This window comes from Pelodiscus sinensis, chromosome 2, assembly GCF_052426305.1.
Source record: "Pelodiscus sinensis isolate ZL-2025 chromosome 2, ASM5242630v1, whole genome shotgun sequence".
Taxonomy (NCBI): Eukaryota; Metazoa; Chordata; order Testudines; family Trionychidae; genus Pelodiscus; species Pelodiscus sinensis.
In genome coordinates, this window is record NC_143053.1 from 115,004,812 (window position 1) to 115,024,697 (window position 19,886).

General features: G+C 41.6%; 1 protein-coding gene across 2 annotated transcripts in view; it reads right to left on the reverse strand.

The window, feature by feature from the left end:
- Positions 1-997: 997 nt before the first annotated feature.
- Positions 998-19,886, reverse strand: part of DSP (desmoplakin) — a 52,464-nt gene continuing 33,575 nt past the window's right edge. Inside the window, exons 16-24 of one of the 2 annotated variants that reach the window (XM_006138788.5) lie at positions 19,010-19,176; positions 17,948-18,086; positions 15,846-16,039; positions 14,229-14,391; positions 12,536-12,619; positions 11,528-11,635; positions 10,265-10,363; positions 6,378-8,672; positions 998-4,909 (exon numbers count right to left, since the gene is read on the reverse strand). In XM_006138788.5, the coding sequence (XP_006138850.3) occupies positions 1,721-4,909; positions 6,378-8,672; positions 10,265-10,363; positions 11,528-11,635; positions 12,536-12,619; positions 14,229-14,391; positions 15,846-16,039; positions 17,948-18,086; positions 19,010-19,176 (6,438 nt within the window). In that variant the 3' untranslated portion in view covers positions 998-1,720. The remainder of the gene's footprint in view (positions 4,910-6,377; positions 8,673-10,264; positions 10,364-11,527; positions 11,636-12,535; positions 12,620-14,228; positions 14,392-15,845; positions 16,040-17,947; positions 18,087-19,009; positions 19,177-19,886) is intronic. The other variant, XM_075921286.2, reaches the window with a different exon arrangement.

Sequence of the window (19,886 nt, forward strand, 5' to 3'; positions counted from 1 at the left end):
GACAAATGGAGGCCCAACATAACATGCAGCTGCAGGTGGGTACATACTGAACACACCACAGCGAAGCATATTGAGCTACCAGAAGGAACTATTTTGGTGACCAGGTTTTTGAAACTTCATCCTGGCTTCTGTTAACATGCTACAGCAGGTGGTGTACAATACAGTAATCATGCTGTTCAGAATGACATGTCTAAGGACAGATCTAGGTTAGACTGTGAATAAGAGGAGCAATGGAACATCCCATACTAACACAGACATTACATTTCTTGCTGTACTCTCTTCTGCAGACCACTCGGTGCAGTGGACCAGAGGGAACTTTGAGCCATGTTTCTGCTCCTTGATTCTGGACCCACTTTACAGTAGGAGGATGAGACCAGTGCAAGTCAAAGCAGTCTAAAGGAGACCATAACTTGTGTTGCATGCCAAGAGCCCCAGTGGAACTGTAACAGCAACCACAGAGTGTCAGGGAACAAAAACGTCCCCGCCAAATGCCATTTCACAGGTTAGGCCCTCTGCATTAGCCACATATATGTAGGCATTACAGGAGCTACTAAAGTTGCTGTACAAAGATCCCTTCATGCTGGGCCATCATCCTGTGTTTGGCTAAACCTGTCTTTGTGCTGGCTGATGGCTACCCTCCTGCAGAGAAAAATCTGCTCCCAGGTGTTCTGCTTGTGTTGCAAATAACACACTTGGAACACTGGTGAGGAAAAAAAAAATCCTCTGTGCTTAACTGAAATCAGATATGAAAAGTGGCCTTCTGCTTTTGGGGCCATTGTTCATGTCTTTATTTTCTTTTGGAAAATGCAGAATTAGATGTCTATGCTCATGAAGATATGGGACTGACAAAAGTTTCTGGGTCCCAAGAGTTAACATCATGAATTTTTATAGTAATTAAGGCACAGCGAACAATTGTTCTCTTTTGGCAAATAAAAGCGCTCTACTTTTCTTCCTTCCATTCATGTCTGAATTTTAAAATAAACCACAAACTACTGTAAAAGTTTAAAAGTTTATTGCCAGAATGCAGCAGTCAGCCTTTTTTTTTTTTTTTTTTTTTGGTGTTACATGTTTATTTTCCATGCAAAATGAGTAGAAAATATAGGAAATATATAGTGAAAGAAAGTACATGCTAATAATAATCCCCCCCCAATAATGAAATTATAAATGAACAGTCAACCAAGTACATTATCTGGGGAAGAGGCTACAGCTTCTCATATTATTGACCAGAAATCAAACTTATGAGGAAATGCATTTTCCTTCTCTTTAAAAAACAAACTAAAATAAAATGGCTAGCCTGAGGGAGGGGAGAATTAAAACAGTTACAAATATTTTCAAATCTTGGTTATCAGCTTACAAATTTTGAGGGTATGGAAATGGGAGAAGCAAACAATAGCCCATGCAAAATATACAAGAGATTAATCAAAAATCCAAACATTAAAAAATGAAATTCATCACTTGGTTGCGTTTTGCTGTACTGCAATCTTCTATTCAAAAGTCTACACCCGAAACATTTTACAGCTTTTTAAGAAGAGTACAGAAGTTAAACACACCCAGAAAGGACTTTATGATTTAGTTTGGGCATGACTTTATTTTCCACCGAAGTCACGGCACCCAAGCAAATAATAATATCACCACAAACCAGTTTGCTTTGTTTAAGTGAAAGTAATACAAGATTCACCTATATGAAACTAAAAATTCAGATACACTTGCTAACTGACTACTAACGCCCAATAGAGCTGCTGCTGAAGGCTGAACAGGAATAAGAATATGAAGAACTTGTTGATGCATCAAAACTTCCTCTCCTGGATCCACTTTGGGAGCCTGAGCGGGAACCTGAGCGGGAGCCTGAGCGGGAGCCAGGTGCAGAGGAGACATTATATGGACTAGAGATACCTTTGGATGAAACAGAAGCCGCTTCCAATAGTCTCAGCCCAGTGATGTCCTCCACCATTGAGCGACTCATTGCATCTTTGTAGGATATTTTCAGCTTGGTCTTGGGGCAGGTCAGAATTTTGGTATAGTTGTTAGTGTCTTGCAATCTCTGAGCACTCCGACCATCAATCAACCCTTTTCTAATGGCTTCCTCCATACTTATTCTCCCATGAACTTCTGGATCAACAAGGCCTCCGGTGAGGTACTGGAATTCAAGAAAGCGCTGACCAGCCTCATAAGGCAGCCATTTTTCCTTCATTGCTTCTGCTGCTGACATTTTAGTCTTACCCTTTAAGCCTTCAAACCCTAAGAAGGCCTTCTGAGCTGGCTTGAGTCTTGTGGCCATATCATGATCAATGATGCCCTGTGTGACTGCATCCTGAAGCAAAAGCCTCTGGCCTGTGGTAGGGCACATTATTCCTCCTGTACAGGCTTGCGCTTCAAGCAACCGCTGTCCTGTAATGGTGTCAACAATGCCCCGCTGCATAGCTTCTGAAATGGAGATTCTCTCCAAGTTTTCAGTATCAAATATGGCTGCAATGGGGCTGCATTCCTCCAGGGGTGATGAAAAAGAACCACTTTTTCTCACTGAAGAACTCCTGACACTCAGCACTGTGGGAGCTTTAGTTACTGACTCATGCCTAAATACTTCATCGCCGCCATTCTTCAAGGAAATCATGTCTGCAAACTGTGTAAGGCTCAAGCTTCCAGAACGGTACTGCTCAAAAAATTTCCTGTCAACAAGACCTTTATCAATAGCATCCTGAATGTCATACTGACTGCCTGTTTTTCTGTCAACGAGGACCACTCTTGTGCTTCCATCTGATCCGGTAATTGTTATTTCTTCCCATTCACACTCCTGTTCAGAAAGTTCCAGGTAGGTGTTGTAATCTATGAGGTCTTTACTATATGCCTCCTGCACTGACATTTCCCTGTTTGTATCTGGATCAACAATGACAACCCTGCGTTTCCTAAGTGTGTTCTTCTGTGAAGTTTGTACCATTTTTTTCTTGTCTCTCAGGGGGAGAAGACAGAGCCCTGTTGCTTCATCTTTTATGCACCTTTCTTTCAGCTGCAGGTAGGTCAGATTTTCCTCTGTGTTGGGATCAAAAAAGCCCTTTGTATCATCACTTGGATCTGAGAGAATCATACTAAGTTCTTCATTGAAGTAACCTCGACTGAATGCCATGTGAACCGGCAAACGGTGACTTTCTTTGGGGTCAATAATTCCCCCTGTGGCAATCTGAGCCTCCAGCAAACGAATGCCATGGCCTTTCTCAATGAGCTCCTTATTCATGGCCTGGAACAAGGAGATGATATTACCAGTTTCTGGGTCTTTGTACCCTGTGACTGCTCTTTCAGCAGACAGAAGTTTGTCTTTAAATTCAATTCCAACAAGGCCTCTTTTGTAAGCTTCCTCAACTGGTAGTCTCATATTGCTGACGGGATCCACCATGAAACCAGTGGCTGCTTGGGCTTCTAGAAGCTCAAGGGCTGTACCCGGTCTAACCAAGCCGATTTTCATGGCCTGGTAAATGCCAAGCTTCTCTTTAGTGGCCTCATTGTAGATCCCTGCAATGCAACTAGAGCCCTGGAGGAAATCCTTAATTTTGTCATTTACTTCTTCCACACTAATTGCCCCAGTTTCAAGATCATTTGCTGTGGATTCCTGAATAATTCCAGAACTGACCAATTCACTTACGAGGACAGGACGCCTTAGCCCCTGAAATGACATGCCTCTCTTATGCACCGGAAGGAGAAGTAAACCAGTGTGAGGTTCTATCCTGCATTTTTCTCTCAACTGCATGTAACTGATCGCCTTCTTGGTTGCAGGATCAATAAAACTCTTTGAAGCATTGTGAGGGTTATTCAAGACTCTGTAAAGGTCTTGGTCAATCAAGCCACGAGATAAAGCAACATCTTTTGGCAAGAAAACACTGTTGACAGGGTCAACAATGCCTCCGGCAGTCATTTGGGCCTCAAGCAGGCGAATCCCAGTTTCCCTGTCAATCAGATTTTTCTTGATGGCATCTGACACCGGCACTGTTTTTCCTGAGAATGGATCTTTAAATCCCGTAATAGCCTTTTCTGCTGTATAGATTTGTTCTCGGTCATCAAAGTCAACTAGGTCTCTGGCAAGTGCACTGTCCACAGTCAGCAACTCATTTCTGTGTGGGTCAATCACACCTCCTGTAGCTGCCTGGGCTTCTAAAAGCAAGACGGTATTTTCTGGGGTAAGCAGCTGCTTCCGTTTGGCCTCCAACAAAGTGTATTTCTCCTTGGGAGTTGGAGATGCTCCTGCAATAGCCCCTGCCCCTTTAAGATAAGGTTCAATGTCTGCAGCAACTTCCTCCACTGATTTTTGCCCCCTCAGGAGCTTATCCAGGGTGCTTTTATCTATCAACTGACATTCATAGAGCTGAATTGCTGTAATTTTCTTCCGCAGCCCATTAAACAGCAATTTGGAAGGATCAATGGCAAAGTCCTCCTCTGTCTGAGTACATCTGTGGGATCCACATGGGCGATGCTTCAGTTTTTCAATCTCCCTTTGCAGTCTGAGGCGCTCGGCCTCCATCTCTGATTGACTTTTGCAGCTGAGCTCTTCCAGCCTGCACTTGTATCGCTCTTCAATCCTCTTAATCTCCATTTGTAACCTTTCAATCTCACTTCTCAGGGCATTCTTCTCCCTCTCGCTCTTTTCTCTCTCAGATTCAATCTTTCTAATGGACTCTTCCTTTCGGGAATACTGGCTCTTCCACTGATTTAAGTCATTTAGGATTTGTTGTTTCTCACTTTCCAGCCGCTGTTTCAAACGAGACTCTGTTTCCAGTGTAACTTTTGCACGGTTCAGCTCTTCTTCTAATCTCTGTAGCCTTGCCTTGTCTTGTTCCAAAGTGCTTATTTTTATCAGCAGGGTCTCTCTTTCTTGCATAATGTGAGTATACTGACTTTGGGATTCTTGAATCCTGGTGGAGGCCTAAAATTTAAAATGTAAAAAATTGAGAGAGCAAAATGTTATAATTCCCCATCTACTATGTTCTTTATCCTTTCCCCATAACCTAACCTATCACTTATTGGCTCTGGAAAATCTTCTTTTGAATATCCCTGTCCTGTATCCAAGAATTATGAATACTTTTTTATACTCTGACACCGTCTCTGAAAACTATTCTATTACCACCCAGCATATCCTGAATCATACCCATTTTTCACTTGTAGACCAGAACAAGTGTACTGCATCCCATCCAAATGGTCTTGGTTTTATTTCTGACTGTGGCTTAAGCAAGCCTTGACTTTATGGTGACCGTTACATTTTGACTACATTTTTACTCCAGCCCCTCATCCTCAACTGGTGAAAACTGGCATAGCACCATTTACTTTTGCCAATATACACCATCTGAGAATGTGGTCACAAGTACATTAAAATTAATATTAACATTATTTATTTTTCCTCGTCTATAATTTTCAATTTCAATTCCCCATTTTTTTCTTGAACTTCAATTACATTAAAGGTAGTCAAATTCAAAGAACTTATGAGTATTTACACAGAGCTATATAGCAATGCGTGCTCTACACACATCAACTGTATTAAAATCAATCGACTTTGTATGTAATATACATGTTTGTCTATCTCTCTACAAATACACACAAAGACATGAAATATTTATATGAAAAAAGAAAATATTAGGAGTGTAAAATGAAATACACAAAGGGAAAGAACAATGCTGAGAACTGGATCAGAAGGCAAATACTGATGATAGAATAAAAAGTAGTTTGAAATAAACACTGAAGATGTGAAATGAAACTACAAGGTAGCAGAGTTATGAAGGATTATTTTGTAACAGAGAGCATATAATAACTATGTATTTCATAGTTATGTGAGCTTAAATATATCATGCAATCTAGTGACATATGCTTAACAAAGATATGCTCAACCCACTGGAGGAGAAGAGTCAAAGTCCCTAAGTCACTTTTGCAGCTCTTCATTTCCAGAGAGCATAGCTGGTTGAGCACCTGGTGCAACTTACAATAGCCTCAGGACTGCTTTTCACTTGTGCTGGATGAAAGTCTCCAAGGAGCATACAAGCTTCTGGGATACTACCTTAAAACACAGTTGCAGCCCCGGCACTTTCTCTTGTACTCCCTCTTTCCCCTGTGGCTGTAAGGTGGGAATTTGTACAGAAGCTAGGGTTTCCTCCACCCTGGGGGAATCCTCAACTGGATGGGTAAGACAGCGTTATGGCCCATTGACACTTCTCGAGAGGTGCAGAGAAGCTAGAAAAGAGACCAGGATCTAACTCTGTTTTTTAAAAATCAAATTCAAAAAGGGAAGATTAATCAAATATAATTAAAACAGCAAAGAGTAAATGAAATTGATTCAAAAAGCCATTTGAGTCAATTACAACATCGGAGAGACAGTAAAGCCGTGATCAAATATTTGTGAATACCTCTCGAGCCTGCTTTTGGAATTTTTCAATTTCCTGTCTCAAATTTTCCCTTTCTCTCTGTAAATCATTAATCAGCCCCTGAAGTTCCAGGGTTTGCTTGCTGCTTGTTTTGAGTTGGTTCTTTAGTTCAACAATAGTAGCATTTTTTTCACTATCAGCTTCGCTTTTGCCCATTCTTAGATCATCATATTCCAATCTTAAATTGCGCAATTCTTCCTCTAACATCAAGTGTTCCTTGGTAAGATTCTCAGTAAGAGACTGAAACCTTTCGATTTCTATTTTGCACTCATTCAGGCTCCTGCTTTTGTCTTCAATAGCTTTCTGCAAGTGCTCATTTCGTAGGTGAGCCTGTTTTAAATGTTCCTGTTCTTGAACCAACTGATGGCTTAAAGTTTCAATCTCGGATGTGTATTTTCTTATCTCCTCCACGCATCTCTGCTTCTCTCTTAGATGACTATCTAGTGCCTCTCTCTGGTGCCTAAGGTCATCTTCGCTCCTTTTCTTTACAATGGACACTTCTTCTATCTGCTGAGTGAGACTGTTGATTCTAACTGACTGCTCTCTGAAAGATCGCCTCATACTTTCTAATTCCTCTTCTACTTTCTTCCTCTTGGAAGACTCCTCCGTTGCACTTTTATTCAGCCTACCAAGTTCCTCTTCCAATTTACGTTTCTGGAGCTGTAATTCTTTTACAGTGCTTTGGAACTTTGCACTTTCGTGATCCTTCCCTTTTTTCTCTTGTGAAATTCTTTCGTATTCAATTTTCAGTCGCGTCAGTTCCTGTTCCTGGATCCTCAGTTTGTTGATGGTTTCTGTTGCACTGGCATTAGCCTTCTGCAGATCAAACTGAACTCTTTGTAGTTGCTTCTTTTCCTCCTCCACATCTTTTCTCTTACTTGTTTCAACTTCAAATGACTTTCTCAGTCTTTCAATCTCTTTGTTTCTCTCCTGAATTGTCCTGGTAGCATCATCAAGTGACTGCTTGTATCGCATGCTTTCTTCAGAGTGCATCTGAATCACCTGTTTTAGCTCAACCTCCAGCTGTTGTTTCTTCTGGGAGATCTCTGAGCTAGTTGCTTTCTGCTGCTGAGCATTTTCTTCTATTTTTCTAAGATTCTCTGTTGTCTGACTTATTGTGTTCTTCAGTCTCCTAATTTCCTCACACAAATTCCTGTTTTCTCTCATGGCATTGTCAAGCTGTGTTCGGTAACTATTTGTGTCCTCTTCTTTTTGCACAGTAATCTGGTGAATTGTAGTCTTCGTGATATTAATTTCAGTCTCATACTTGCTCTTTAAATTAATGATTTCCTCATCAAAATTGTTCCTTACCTTAGCCAATTCATTTTCAAGTTGCCATTGGCTTTTAGTTTCTTCCTGAAGTTGAATCTTTAATTTTTCTATCTCCTTATTTTTTTCCTGGATGGTTGATGAAGCCTCCTCAAGAGCCTGCTTGTACCTGGTGTTGTCTTCATTCCGCACCTGAATTATCTGTTTCAACTCCAGCTCCAGCTGTTGCTTCTGCTGTGACACTTCAGAACCACATGCTTTCTGCTGAAGAGCATTTTCTTCTGCCCTCCTCCGTTGCTCTGTTGCTTGCAAAATGGCATCATTGAGCCTCACAATCTCATCTTTAAGGTCTCTGTTCTCCCTTGCCAGTCTATCCAACTGGTTTCTGAGACTTTTGGCATCATCTTCTTTTTGAGAAGATAGCTGATGGATTGTGGTCGTCTTAATATTAATTTCAGTCTCATACTTGTTCTTTAAATTACTCATCTCCTCCTTAAACTGGTTTCTTACCTTAGCCAATTCATTTTCATACTCCCTCTTCCGCGCGCCCTCATCCTGGAGCAGCATCCTTAACTTTTCTACCTCGTACTCCTTCTCCTTGATGACCTTCTCAGACTCTATCTTTTGCCAGCTCAGGCTATCTTTCTCATTTTGTCTTGTTTTCTGCAGTTGATCATTCTCATTTTTCTGCTGCTCATATCTGTCCTCCATCTGCTTCCTTTTCCTTTTCTCATCTTCAATCTCATAAGTCAATCTTGTTATCCTGTCATTGAGATCCTTGATCTGAGCATAGCATTTGTCCAGGTTTTGCTTAGTAGAATTGCCATCCATCTCGGCTTGTCTCTTCAGCTCCTCCAGACTCGTGAGCTTTGTTTTGAGCTGGGAACATTCCATCTGGAACTTCTGCAGATTCTGTTCCAGAAATTTATGTTTGTTGCTATTATCAGAATTTGCATCTCTGGAAAGCCTGAGCTCTTCTTCTAACATTTCAATTTTAGTGGTTTTCATCTGTGGGATCAAATTTGAAAAAAAACAAAAAAGGCTGTGATAATGATTTCAAACCCATCCCATAAATTAAGCCTTAATAGCCAGCCACAAATCATAAGGAACATGCCCAAGAAGAAGCAAGACTTTTATTTCATCACATCAGGACAGATTCAGATGCCCATCTTCACACCAAGAAGTACCTTACTCTGGAAAATCAATAGGATGACTTCCAAAGTAAGGTTCTTCCTGCTGTGAGTATGGATGGCCCAAACTAGCTTTTTGGTCTGGCAAGATCAAAGCTCACAACACTATATGCTGTTGTAAATTAATGGAATACCTTAGCCTCAAAACACTTCTAAGTTGCCCTCCACCCAGAATTTACTAACAATTAATACTCTTTGTACCACAGGCTACAATTCTTTCATGGAGGTTACAGAAGTCACGGAACTTGTAACTTCCAATGACCTCTATGAATTCAGCCTATGAACTGGGAGCTGCAGAGCGTCCCGTCCTCCCGCCATCCAGTGAGGGTAGCTCACAGCTCCTAGCCACCACAGGCAGCAGTGCCTTGGAGCTGCCATGGACTATGCTGTTACCTCAGAGTCTGGAGTTGCTGTGGGTGACTATGGTACCCCAGAGTTTCCTGTCATGGGTGGCACTGAAACTCCCCAGAGTTTCCAGCAGCAGTGAGGGACCTTGGGGCTATGAGCAGGCCCCATCAGCTACCAAGCCATTGCAGGCAGTGTGGGGACTTCACAGCTGATTTTGGTAATGGATATTTTTAGTAAAAGTCATTGCCCATGACCAGTCCAGGACTTTTACTAAAAATATCTGAGACAAAATATTAGCCTTATTCATAACCCCCTCTCCTATAAGCCCACAGTGCCCCAAGAGATAGGAACCCAGTTGTCTTCTCTGCTCGATAGCACAGGATTAGTACAGCAGAGTGAGTGGATTATATACCATTAAAGGAGCATAGAATTGGGCACATTTCCCCTGTACTCTAGGGAAGCTCCTTCAGAAGTGCTGTATCCAAAAGGCACACATGTGCCCTTAAATGAACCCATTTATGTGAGCTTACTACATTGCAACCAATCACTTTCCTACATGTACCTTACATTCCTAACACATGACCTCTCATTCGGACCTGATTCTGGTCTCATCATGATGAATCACACCAGCAGTAAAGTTACTAAAAATCAGTGGAAGGACACAATCAGACTCAGGCCCAATAAATAAATGTGAGGCTTACAGAAGTAGCCAGGGTTGGCATGACTACTTCTAGGCCAAATTCTTGACCAACTAGGTGGGGTACTTCTGATATTCCCACCTCATGGGTAAGTCTAATATACATCAGCTTCTATTTCACCTCAAAATTGGCCCTGCAAGTCATTATTCCTATCTGTAAAATGGGGAGAATGAATTGATTTGCCTATTTCATGAGTGCATTGTGAAGCTTAAGTAACTTGCTGTTGATACAATCCAGCATATTTTTTTGTTTCCAATGCTTTGTTTTGCATTTCACTATGGAAGAAAGCTTTTGCCCACTTATACTTGACTGTCAGATACTGTGGTGACAATGGAAAGTACAGGAAATAAAACAAGCAGGTTACCTTCAAATCCTCCATGCTCTTCAATATTTCACTTAAGAATTTGAAATAATCCCCTGATCTTGTAAGAAGCTCTATGTACCGAGATTGAATATCTGAAGCCTGGAAAATAAAAATAAAACCATGGTCAGTCTGTATTAGAAAGCTGTATGAGACCAAATAGGAGTTCGGGATTTTTCAGTGGTTTAAATGTCTTCCAAGAAACATCAATTTAGAGAGTATGGAGCTCATTCTTTGCCTTCAAATAACTCCTGATGATAACCGTAGAGACTTTGGGATGGGAAATGCCCCTTTTTGAGAAAACTGTCTCCTTTTTCCAAGATCCATTTTCCTCACTACAAGGAAATCCTGGGTTAGATTTCCTGCATCACCATGTATTTGTGACTGGAACAAATCACTTCAGGTAAAAGTTTCAAAAGCACCTAAGTGACTAATGAACCAAAATTCCATTTTCAAAAATGGCTTTGGCACTTTTGAAAAAATGTTGCCCTTACTCTCTCTGTGCCCCACCTGTAAAATGGAAATGACAGTTCTGCCCTGCCGTATGAGTTGATTAGGGAGATTTAATGGAACAGCACTTCTATATTTCAACCATGGATCTCAACTCTGCTCCTAGGATAAGAGAGGAAGGTTTCACACTTGTAGTTTTATTTTGAAAAGCAACAGATTCAGAAATTATCTATTCAGTGGTGACATGCGGAAGTGAAACATTACAAATAGAATGCCATGGCAGCTTCTAACTTTTTTGGATGTACAAAATAAAATGGAATGTAACATTTCTGACAGTGAAGCAGTCACAATGGCACAGAACTTCTCTCTCCTATTTTCTGACTCCAAAGGGGGATTTGCCCACAGTGAAACTGATGCACTACCACTGCACTGGGGGCTCTCTCAACAGGGACATGAAAGGAGATTGGGTGATCCAGAAGGAAGAATTGGAATGTAGGATACATGACAATGTGGATCAATCATTAAGCACATCCGTATGTGAGCAGCTTTGTTGCTGTTCCACAGGTGGATCTATCCACTGAACCCCCTGGAACTGCCCTGAGCAATGTCTGACAAGTCAGGCATGGCATGATGGGAAGACTTTTCCCTTAAGAGACTAGCATGGTTTAACAGAAATGCACATGGCCCCAAAACAACAGTAGTGCTAGCAATTAGGATTCAGCAAGCGTTTCTAGCCAGATATCAGCTGAAGCACCAGATGAAACATCTCATGTGAATGAATACAATCAACAAAGGTCGGGGTGGAAAGCAACGTACCTCTTGAAGAATCAGTCCTGCAGGTGACTTAACTATAGTCCTCTTGATAGGTATGCAGAGCAAAGTTTCCAAACCAGAGCTATAGGAAGCAGCCTGTAATTCATAATCCTGTAAAAGAATGGGAATAGAACACAATGCATTTTTAATGAACGATGAGAAACCACTCCTGGAGCAGAGATTTTTAGACAAGTATTTATAGACAAGTATTTATTGGTCTAAAAGGACATATGGCCTCCTCTTTTTTTGGATTATGGGGGAATCTGATATCCCTGAATACTGCAGAGGAGACTCAGATGAGAGCGTGTGTGTGCTGTGCAGACAGGACAAGCACGTGGCTCTCTGTGACGGAGGTGACATAGTTAGACGTGGAAGGAGTCCTGGGTGCAATCGTTCCATGTCATGTTTGTCACTAGAACATCAACAGAATCACCTCCTTTCTGTCTTTTTACATCACACAAAGGATGTGAACACATGCCAAACACGATAGTGCTACCACTGTAGAGCATGTGATGGGGCTGGGAGAAACATGGAGACAAGAGCAAGCCACACAGAAAGCCAAAGACCACTGTAATAGTCCCCTGCGGATCTTTCTTGACCTTTGTAGCTATTATATTCCCCTCTTCTTCCCCCCTAATCTGCATTAACCTTGGCAACCCAGAGGCCTGAGATTTCTTGTCCACTCCTGTTTTAATGTGTGAAGTAGAAAATTTGGTCTGGATATATAATGCCTTTCATCTTCTTCCAAAAATCCAGCAGATGTCAGTGGGAGCTGCATGCCACAATCAATGGACGCGATAGCCCTAAATAAGCAAGTAACTAGTATACAAATTGCTTTCATTAAATCCTCCTTCCCCAAGCTTTACACAAACAATTTCTGCACATACAGTCCAATATGAAAGGGATGACTATGGGAACTTTGCCTAAGGACAAGCTAACTGAAAAGTGCAGGAGAGGGTCCATATAATTAAAAAAAAGCCATTCCTCGTTGAAATGCAGGAATAAGTCTACCTTAATTGCAGCTGCACACAGATCCGCTTGCTTGAGAACCTCCTCCACTTTGTCTCGTTTTCCTGTTATTTCACTATGCAAGTTCTGTCCGGGAAACAATAAAATTACATAAAAACTTACTGCATTTCCACTTGCCAAGATTCTCCTTCATTGAGGAGAACAGCGGGTGACTGTCATTTTCTTGAAAGGGTGACTGCAATATAATATGACGAAACCATAGAAGTCATAACCCTAAAACCCTTACTGTTACTCAGCCCTTCTATGGACTAATGCTCATTGATATCAATGGAAACATACCCAAGGACTGAGTAACAACCTCTGGATTTGAGAAGTGCCTGGCTTTAGCTTCTATCCATCAAAACCACTTTTTTAAACTTGGTTTTCCTGCTGTACCTCATCATAAAACTGACATCAATTAGACTTCCTTGGATTAAGTTCAAAGGTGGTGATGTGCAAGGAGGTGGGTGGGTGTGAGTCTAAGAGGGTCTGTGCTCATTGCTTGGCTGTGCTGTTGCACAATAGAGACAGTATTACTGCTCCTCTCCCTTCCTTTTACATAGAACTGAGGTACACATAGATTGGGGGCCAAACTGTAAAGCCAAGCCATGGGCAGTTACTCACATGAGTAGCACTGTGGACTGCAATGGGACTATTTGTGACAGTAAGTGCTCACCAGTATGAGGAAAAACTTCATAGTCGGGTCATAGGTGATTTGAACAACAACATACAGAAAGTCAGTGGCAGGGTCACGAACTGAACCTAGTCTTTTTGGAGTCCCAGTTTAATGCCTAAGGACAAAACCATTCCTGACCCTGAACTCTAGGAGGCACTAGGATTTTCATTTATTCCCCCTGAAAATAGTTCAGAAATTATGAGAGCAAAATTATACTTTATTTTGAGCAGGGATGAGTTGGCGCAGAAATATCTGGCATTTCTCAACACTCAACCCATAGCAAGGACTCAGCTGTGACAGACACAGTATTTTAAAGAGTTGGAGGACAGTATTTCCAGATCAGAACAGACTGGCCATGAAATCCAGTGTCCTGTTGTGGGACCTCTAGGATTGTCAGCTATCTACCTTATTTATAGGATGACAATTACCATAGAAGTAACAACCCTAATAATGTCATACTTATGAACAACACTGAGAAAATACATAGGTCAGCCTGATTTTCATATTAGGCCCTAAGAGTCATAATGGCTGGATGGCCCTTGCAAGACTGCAGAGGGAAGACAACCAAGGAGGAGGCCAAAGATTTGGTACATCGACTGGATATCAGTAGACGGTAGAGAGACCGATTTGTATGACAGATAGGAGTAAAATCACGCATTTTAAAAGAAAGCTATAGTAGTCACAGACCCAAAAATGGAAATAGCAAATAAGAAGAGTATTTTCCATGTTTAGGCATAAGTGCTATTCTGAAATATTGTAAGCCAGTTGGGGGAGCATCTCAGGATGGTTGCTGCATTTCTCACATGGCTTAGTTTAACCAACTTTTCAACTGACACCATATAAACCATGACATATCTTTTTGCCTCTGGCTTTTGGGGGAGGGGGGCCGCGGGAGGGAGGAGTAGTAATCAAATATTTTCCAACTCAAAACAAGTCACTGCTATGAAGACAATTGCTATTATTATAAATACTTTTTAAAAATCTCTCTCTCAGAACACACTGCAGTAACATCTCATGTACCTTCTGCTCTTGTGAATATCTTATGATGGTGTTGCAATCTCCTAATTTCACAGCCTCAATAGTATCTTGCTTGCGCTTAGCTTCACAGATCCACTTGTTCAGAGCCTGGTACAAATCACGATAAGTTTTCAGCTGTTTGACCTGTCTTTCTAGATCCCAAGATCTAGAAAAGAGAAAAAAAATTAATGTGAAAAGTACAATCACGGTTTTCTAATGTATAAACAATTCCATCACTTTGTGCTCATTAGTACAAGAGGTAAAATAGCAGCTGCCAAAAGACAACTTAAGATCAACATTTTCAAATTTGTATGCTGAATTTAACATCTAAATTCATACTTAGGTACCTAAATAACTGCTCTTATTTACAAATGTCAGTGCAAATCATGAGTTCTCAGCCATTCTTAACATCAGACCACTTATGTAGTTACTTGATGTGGATTTTGCTGTCTAACTCTTGTGTGAGGATTAAGGATGTGAAAGCGTAATCATGTAAACAGTTAACTGATGACCTTAGGCTCATTGGTTAATGTTCTGTTACACACAGGCTCCTAGAGAGCTGACTGCTGCTTTGCATGTAACTGCTGAATTTTTTTTAGCAGTTACACAGTGATTTAATTACACACATTTAAGCATCCCTACTGAGGATACCACATGAGTGCTTGATCTAATTCCCACCAAAGTCACTGGAGACGCTCCTGTTAACTTTGGGGGTGCAGGCTGGAAGGGTTTGATAGACCTTAAATCATGACCTGGACCACTGATCAAGTTATTCTGGATTTGTATCAGTGTAAGCAGAATCTGGCTTGTTAACTGTAAGTAAGAGCAGAATTCGGCCTGAAGTCATAGGTGCTGGGAACTAGGTGTGCTGGAAGTGCTACTCCTCCACCTTTATCCCCTTCCATCCCCCATCTTGAGGTAGTAACAACCCCCCCCCCCCCCCATACTCAGTTTGTGCCTTCAGCATCCCCACTATATTTAAAAAAAAAAAAAAAAAAAAAGTTCCAGCACCAATGCCGGAAGTAAAAACTTCAGGATTTGACTCCAGTTTGTTAAAAATGAAATATTATTTTAAAAATCTAATTTCCTTTTTACTCTTTATGCAGTTTCAATTTGAGCAGGGGGAGGGGGAAGGAGGAGGCAATTTATTCAACCCAAACAATGAATACAGATTATTCAATTTCATTCTTTTCTAATCAGTGTCATTTTCTGGCTCTCATGCACTAACACAATGCTGCAGAGGTCAAGTGACAAAACACTGAAGGGGAATGTTTTAAATCCAAACTATCAACTATTTTCAGTTACATTTAAAAAAAAAATCTCAAGAATATTTATTTCTATATTAGGGTAAATAAACCTCCCTTCACCCAACGAAACTCTATCTTTTGGACCCATCCTACTTGACAGTGTCCTTTTAAGCATGCTTGTCCTACTTTTGGAAAAAACAGCATGTCTTTTTCCCACGTCCATAAAACAAAACTCTATGCAGAGGCAACCAAAATTCCCCAAATGCTGGTTACAGCAGCACAATATTTTTCTTCTAGCTATGACAAGATGATGATCACAATATCAAGAACAATGGAAGGAGAGGGAAAGGACCATTAGGAAATATAGACAAACCTGTGGTCTATTTGTTTCTCTACCCTTTGCCAACGATCTGTTATCTGGCTGACTTTGTCAGTGTACTTCCCAAGGTCCAAATCATAGAGGACATAAGCTTGGCTAGACTGTGAGTGGATCTGCATTGCATTCTGCAGCTCAGTCTCCAAGGTGTTCAGCAATGCCTTTTTCTGGTTTAGGTCTGTTTTCATTTTCTGGGTGTAAGAGAAAACAATGAAATATTTAGCTTCCTCCTGGTCTTGATCTTCAACAGTACGTAAAACATGTTTTAAGGTTTAAGCATTTGACCAAAGCACAGAAGCTTTTGGATGTCAACAGGACTTTTGGATGTGCTTAAATTTAAGCATGTATGTAAGTGCTTTTCTGAATTGAACTCTCATTTTCAGTGGCTACCATCTCAGCTCTTTTCAATGGTAAAGAGTGGATTTTATACATGAAGATTCTGGCCTGCACTCCTCTAGTTGCTGTACACATGAAAATCTCATTTAATTCCAGGGGATACAGCTGTACATGGAACAGCTGCAGATCAGGCCAAGAAACTGTCAAATACTTTTTATCTAACTGTATGTAAAGATGTGCAAAGACTTTTTAAACAAAACTTTATTCTTCAGGTTAGTTTTACAGCAGACTTAGAACAACCTCTCAGAAGTCCCTGAATTAAAAACAACCAAACAAACTAATAATAAATTTGACGTCTCACCAAACTGCCTATTGTGCAAGTGCAGCCCACTTTCGTATTTCCCCAATCTTACTGTTGCTGTATTCAATAGTGGCCTTCTCATGAAAGTACAAATAGCTTATGGGAAGCTCTCAATAAACAATGGCTGAAAAGGACTGAAAGGACAGCTGTGGAATGGTGTGTGGAAAGCTATCCCACCAATGCCCCTTTGCTCTGACCACACCTCCTTTTTCCCCACAACACCAGAAGTGGGACGGAGGAGGAGCAGCATAGGTATACTCATCCTTACTCTGGGATGATCTCCCAATGCCAACTGGCTCCACAGCTAGATTCTACCACAGTGAACCACAAAGCAGTTGCTTCGCTTTCAGACCTGGTCTACTGTAAGGTATCATAGCCAAATAAATTCATAATAAAGTCACCCATCCCTGGCTTGCACAATCATGCCTCAGAAGCACAGTTCATCTACTATGGGCGATCATGTACTCTTCAGACATCTCCAGTTAGAAGATGGAGTAAGAAAAGAAATTTGGGGAGCAAGTCTGGAGACATTAACCCTGTTACTTAGTGAACCACCGCGGACCCCTCTCATTCCCCCACACGGAATTTATTCCTGAAAGTCACCAGGAATCTGAAACATGATGATTTCAGTGTATAAAAAGTGTCCCCAACAGTTACAACTGTATTCATAAATATTCATAACCTCCAGCTGTAAAAGCATTTAGTCAAACTCTTATTTGGTGATGAAACCTATTCATGAAGGTCAAAGGCACCGACTTTCTCAGGTGCCAGGGAGTGCTCAGCCTACCTGCTCTGCCCTACACCCAGCCCCCAATCCACCCTTTCCCCTAAGCCCACACCCCTTCTCACTCCTCCCCCTAGTACAAGCAAGTCTGGCTCCTCCCCTTCCTTTCCAGCACCTCCTGCATACTGCAGAACAGCTGATCTGGAACAGTTGATCCATGGTGGGCAGAAGATGCTGTGCCGGGATGGGGACCTGTGGTTGTTAGGGCTGCCAGTGAATGGGGAGCACTGGGGAGGAGAAGGTGGAGCCGGCTGCCTGTGACTTAAGCACCCACTTTTTCCCCTGGATGCTCCAGGATCAGAGTCAGAGCCTATGATACAGAGTCCAGCCCTGCAGTTGCCTGTGCCTGGGATTGCACGTGCCTAACTCTCGGTGGAAGGTCGGAGGTCAGCACCATCACAGGACCAGGCTGCTGGCTAACACAACACTTATGATTTAAATTTGTTCCATGGAAGATGTTAGGAAAGTTAAAATATCACCCTCGTGAAACATCCTAAACACTACAGGGCCTGGTGTAAATCAGCATAGCTCCACAGTAGTCAATAGGAATCCTCCCCTGCTTCCGCATCTCTGGAATTTCAGGCAATACAACACTTCAGTAGGCCTTTAACCTCTCACCTTCAGACAGGCTCGGTATGCCTCCAGTTTATCAAGGTCCAAAGCAACCGTTTCCTCTTCAGTGAGTCTGACTTCAAAAACTTTGATCATATCTTCTGTTTGTAGAATAACCTGGAGTAGTGACCTCAGTGCATTCAAACTGCCATAAATAACACAACCCAAAATAAATCCATTACAACACAAGCAGGATAAATGATGACATTTGATTTTACAGCAATAGTGTTTAAGGCCTGAAAGAACCACCAGATCACCTACTCTGACTAGCTGGCTCTCTCAGGTCCAGCAACATGACTCAGAACCCACACACTAAATCCACTATATCTTACTACTCAAAAGGGGGAGTCTATGGGTACGTCTAAACTACATGCCTCCGTCGACGGAGACATGTAGATTAGCCAGATCGGCAGAGGGAAATGAAGCCGCGATTAAAATAATCGCGGCTTCATTTAAATTTAAATGGCTGCCCCGCTCTGCCGATCAGATGTTTGTCGGCAGATCGGGGCAGTCTGGACGCGACGCGCCGACAAAGAAGCCTTTCTTGATCGGCACAGGTATGCCTCGTGAAACCAGGTTTACCTGTGCCGATCAAGAAAGGCTTCTTTGTCGGCGCGTCGCGTCCAGACTGCCCCGATCTGCCGACAAACAGCTGATCGGCAGAGCGGGGCAGCCATTTAAATTTAAATGAAGCCGCGATTATTTTAATCGCGGCTTCATTTCCCTCTGCCTATCTGGCTAATCTACATGCCTCCGTCGACGGAGGCATGTAGTTTAGACGTACCCTATGATATAAAAGAAAACCCCACTACACCTGACTTTTTCAAAAGACAGAGATGGAAATCAACATAGGGGTATGGCCATTCCACATGCGTCCCTATGCAGGATCAAGGCTTAAAATATTAATTCTAGGATGTGCTTTGTTACATATTTATATGAAAGGCCCTAGATACAATATCTTTTTTTTATAATAAACAAAAGCAGTTCTTTGGACTAAGTAAAATCTATGGAGATAGTTAAGAGAAAGGAAAATCTTTGAGGTTCATGGTTTGTTGTTGCTTTTCTTACCTGTCTAAGTAGCCAGCAGAGACACCATTAATATTTTCCAGTCTCTGAAACAAGTTATTCATCTCCAACTGCAAATAGACATACTTTTCAGAGCCTCTGAAGTTGGGCAAGTAATCCTTATGCTTATTGAGGGTGTCAGACATTGTTTGTGAATCATTTTGTATACCCTGATGAAAGAAAAAAAAATCTGTTTTATGCTGAGACATTTCTCGTGGCTAGATAGGCATTCTGCATTATATAGGCCAATAATCTTCCCTCCAAAATATTTCACCTCCTCTAATGGATTTCAATGAGGGCTAAAATAGTGTCCTCATTTTTTCTTCCAGATGCCTGGATTAATAATAGTCACCTATTACCTGTAGGCACAACTCTATTCACTTTTATGCACAAGCACAAAACTGTAGAATTACTGGACACACCTCTTCTAAAGCCCTCCTCCACCACGCAGGCCTACATGCAGTTCAGCACTAGAGATACTAACAACAACAGTGCCTACTCAGCACTACCCACCCCCACTGCCATAGTCCTGCTTTTCTAGAGGTCTTTGCAGCCTCTATGACCATGGGGGAATTCACCTTTGAAAAATGAATCAGTTCAGGAAAACCCCCCCAGCATTTTATCACTTTCTGAGCCACTGATGTATCCTGCATGAAGGGGACACTGACGTAAAGTCTAGTACAATTAACTGAAATGGGTCATATTTTTAATCATTACACAATGGGCCCAACTGAGGCCGTGCACAGGCACATGCCCAAAAATTCTTAGTCTGGAGGGGGAAGTGCCTAATATAATTTTTCTGACTCGTTCTCCCCCCCTTCAAAGTTCGTAGCCCGTAGGTCTACAGCAGCCAAAGCAATGGAAGAAAAATTCAGGGACA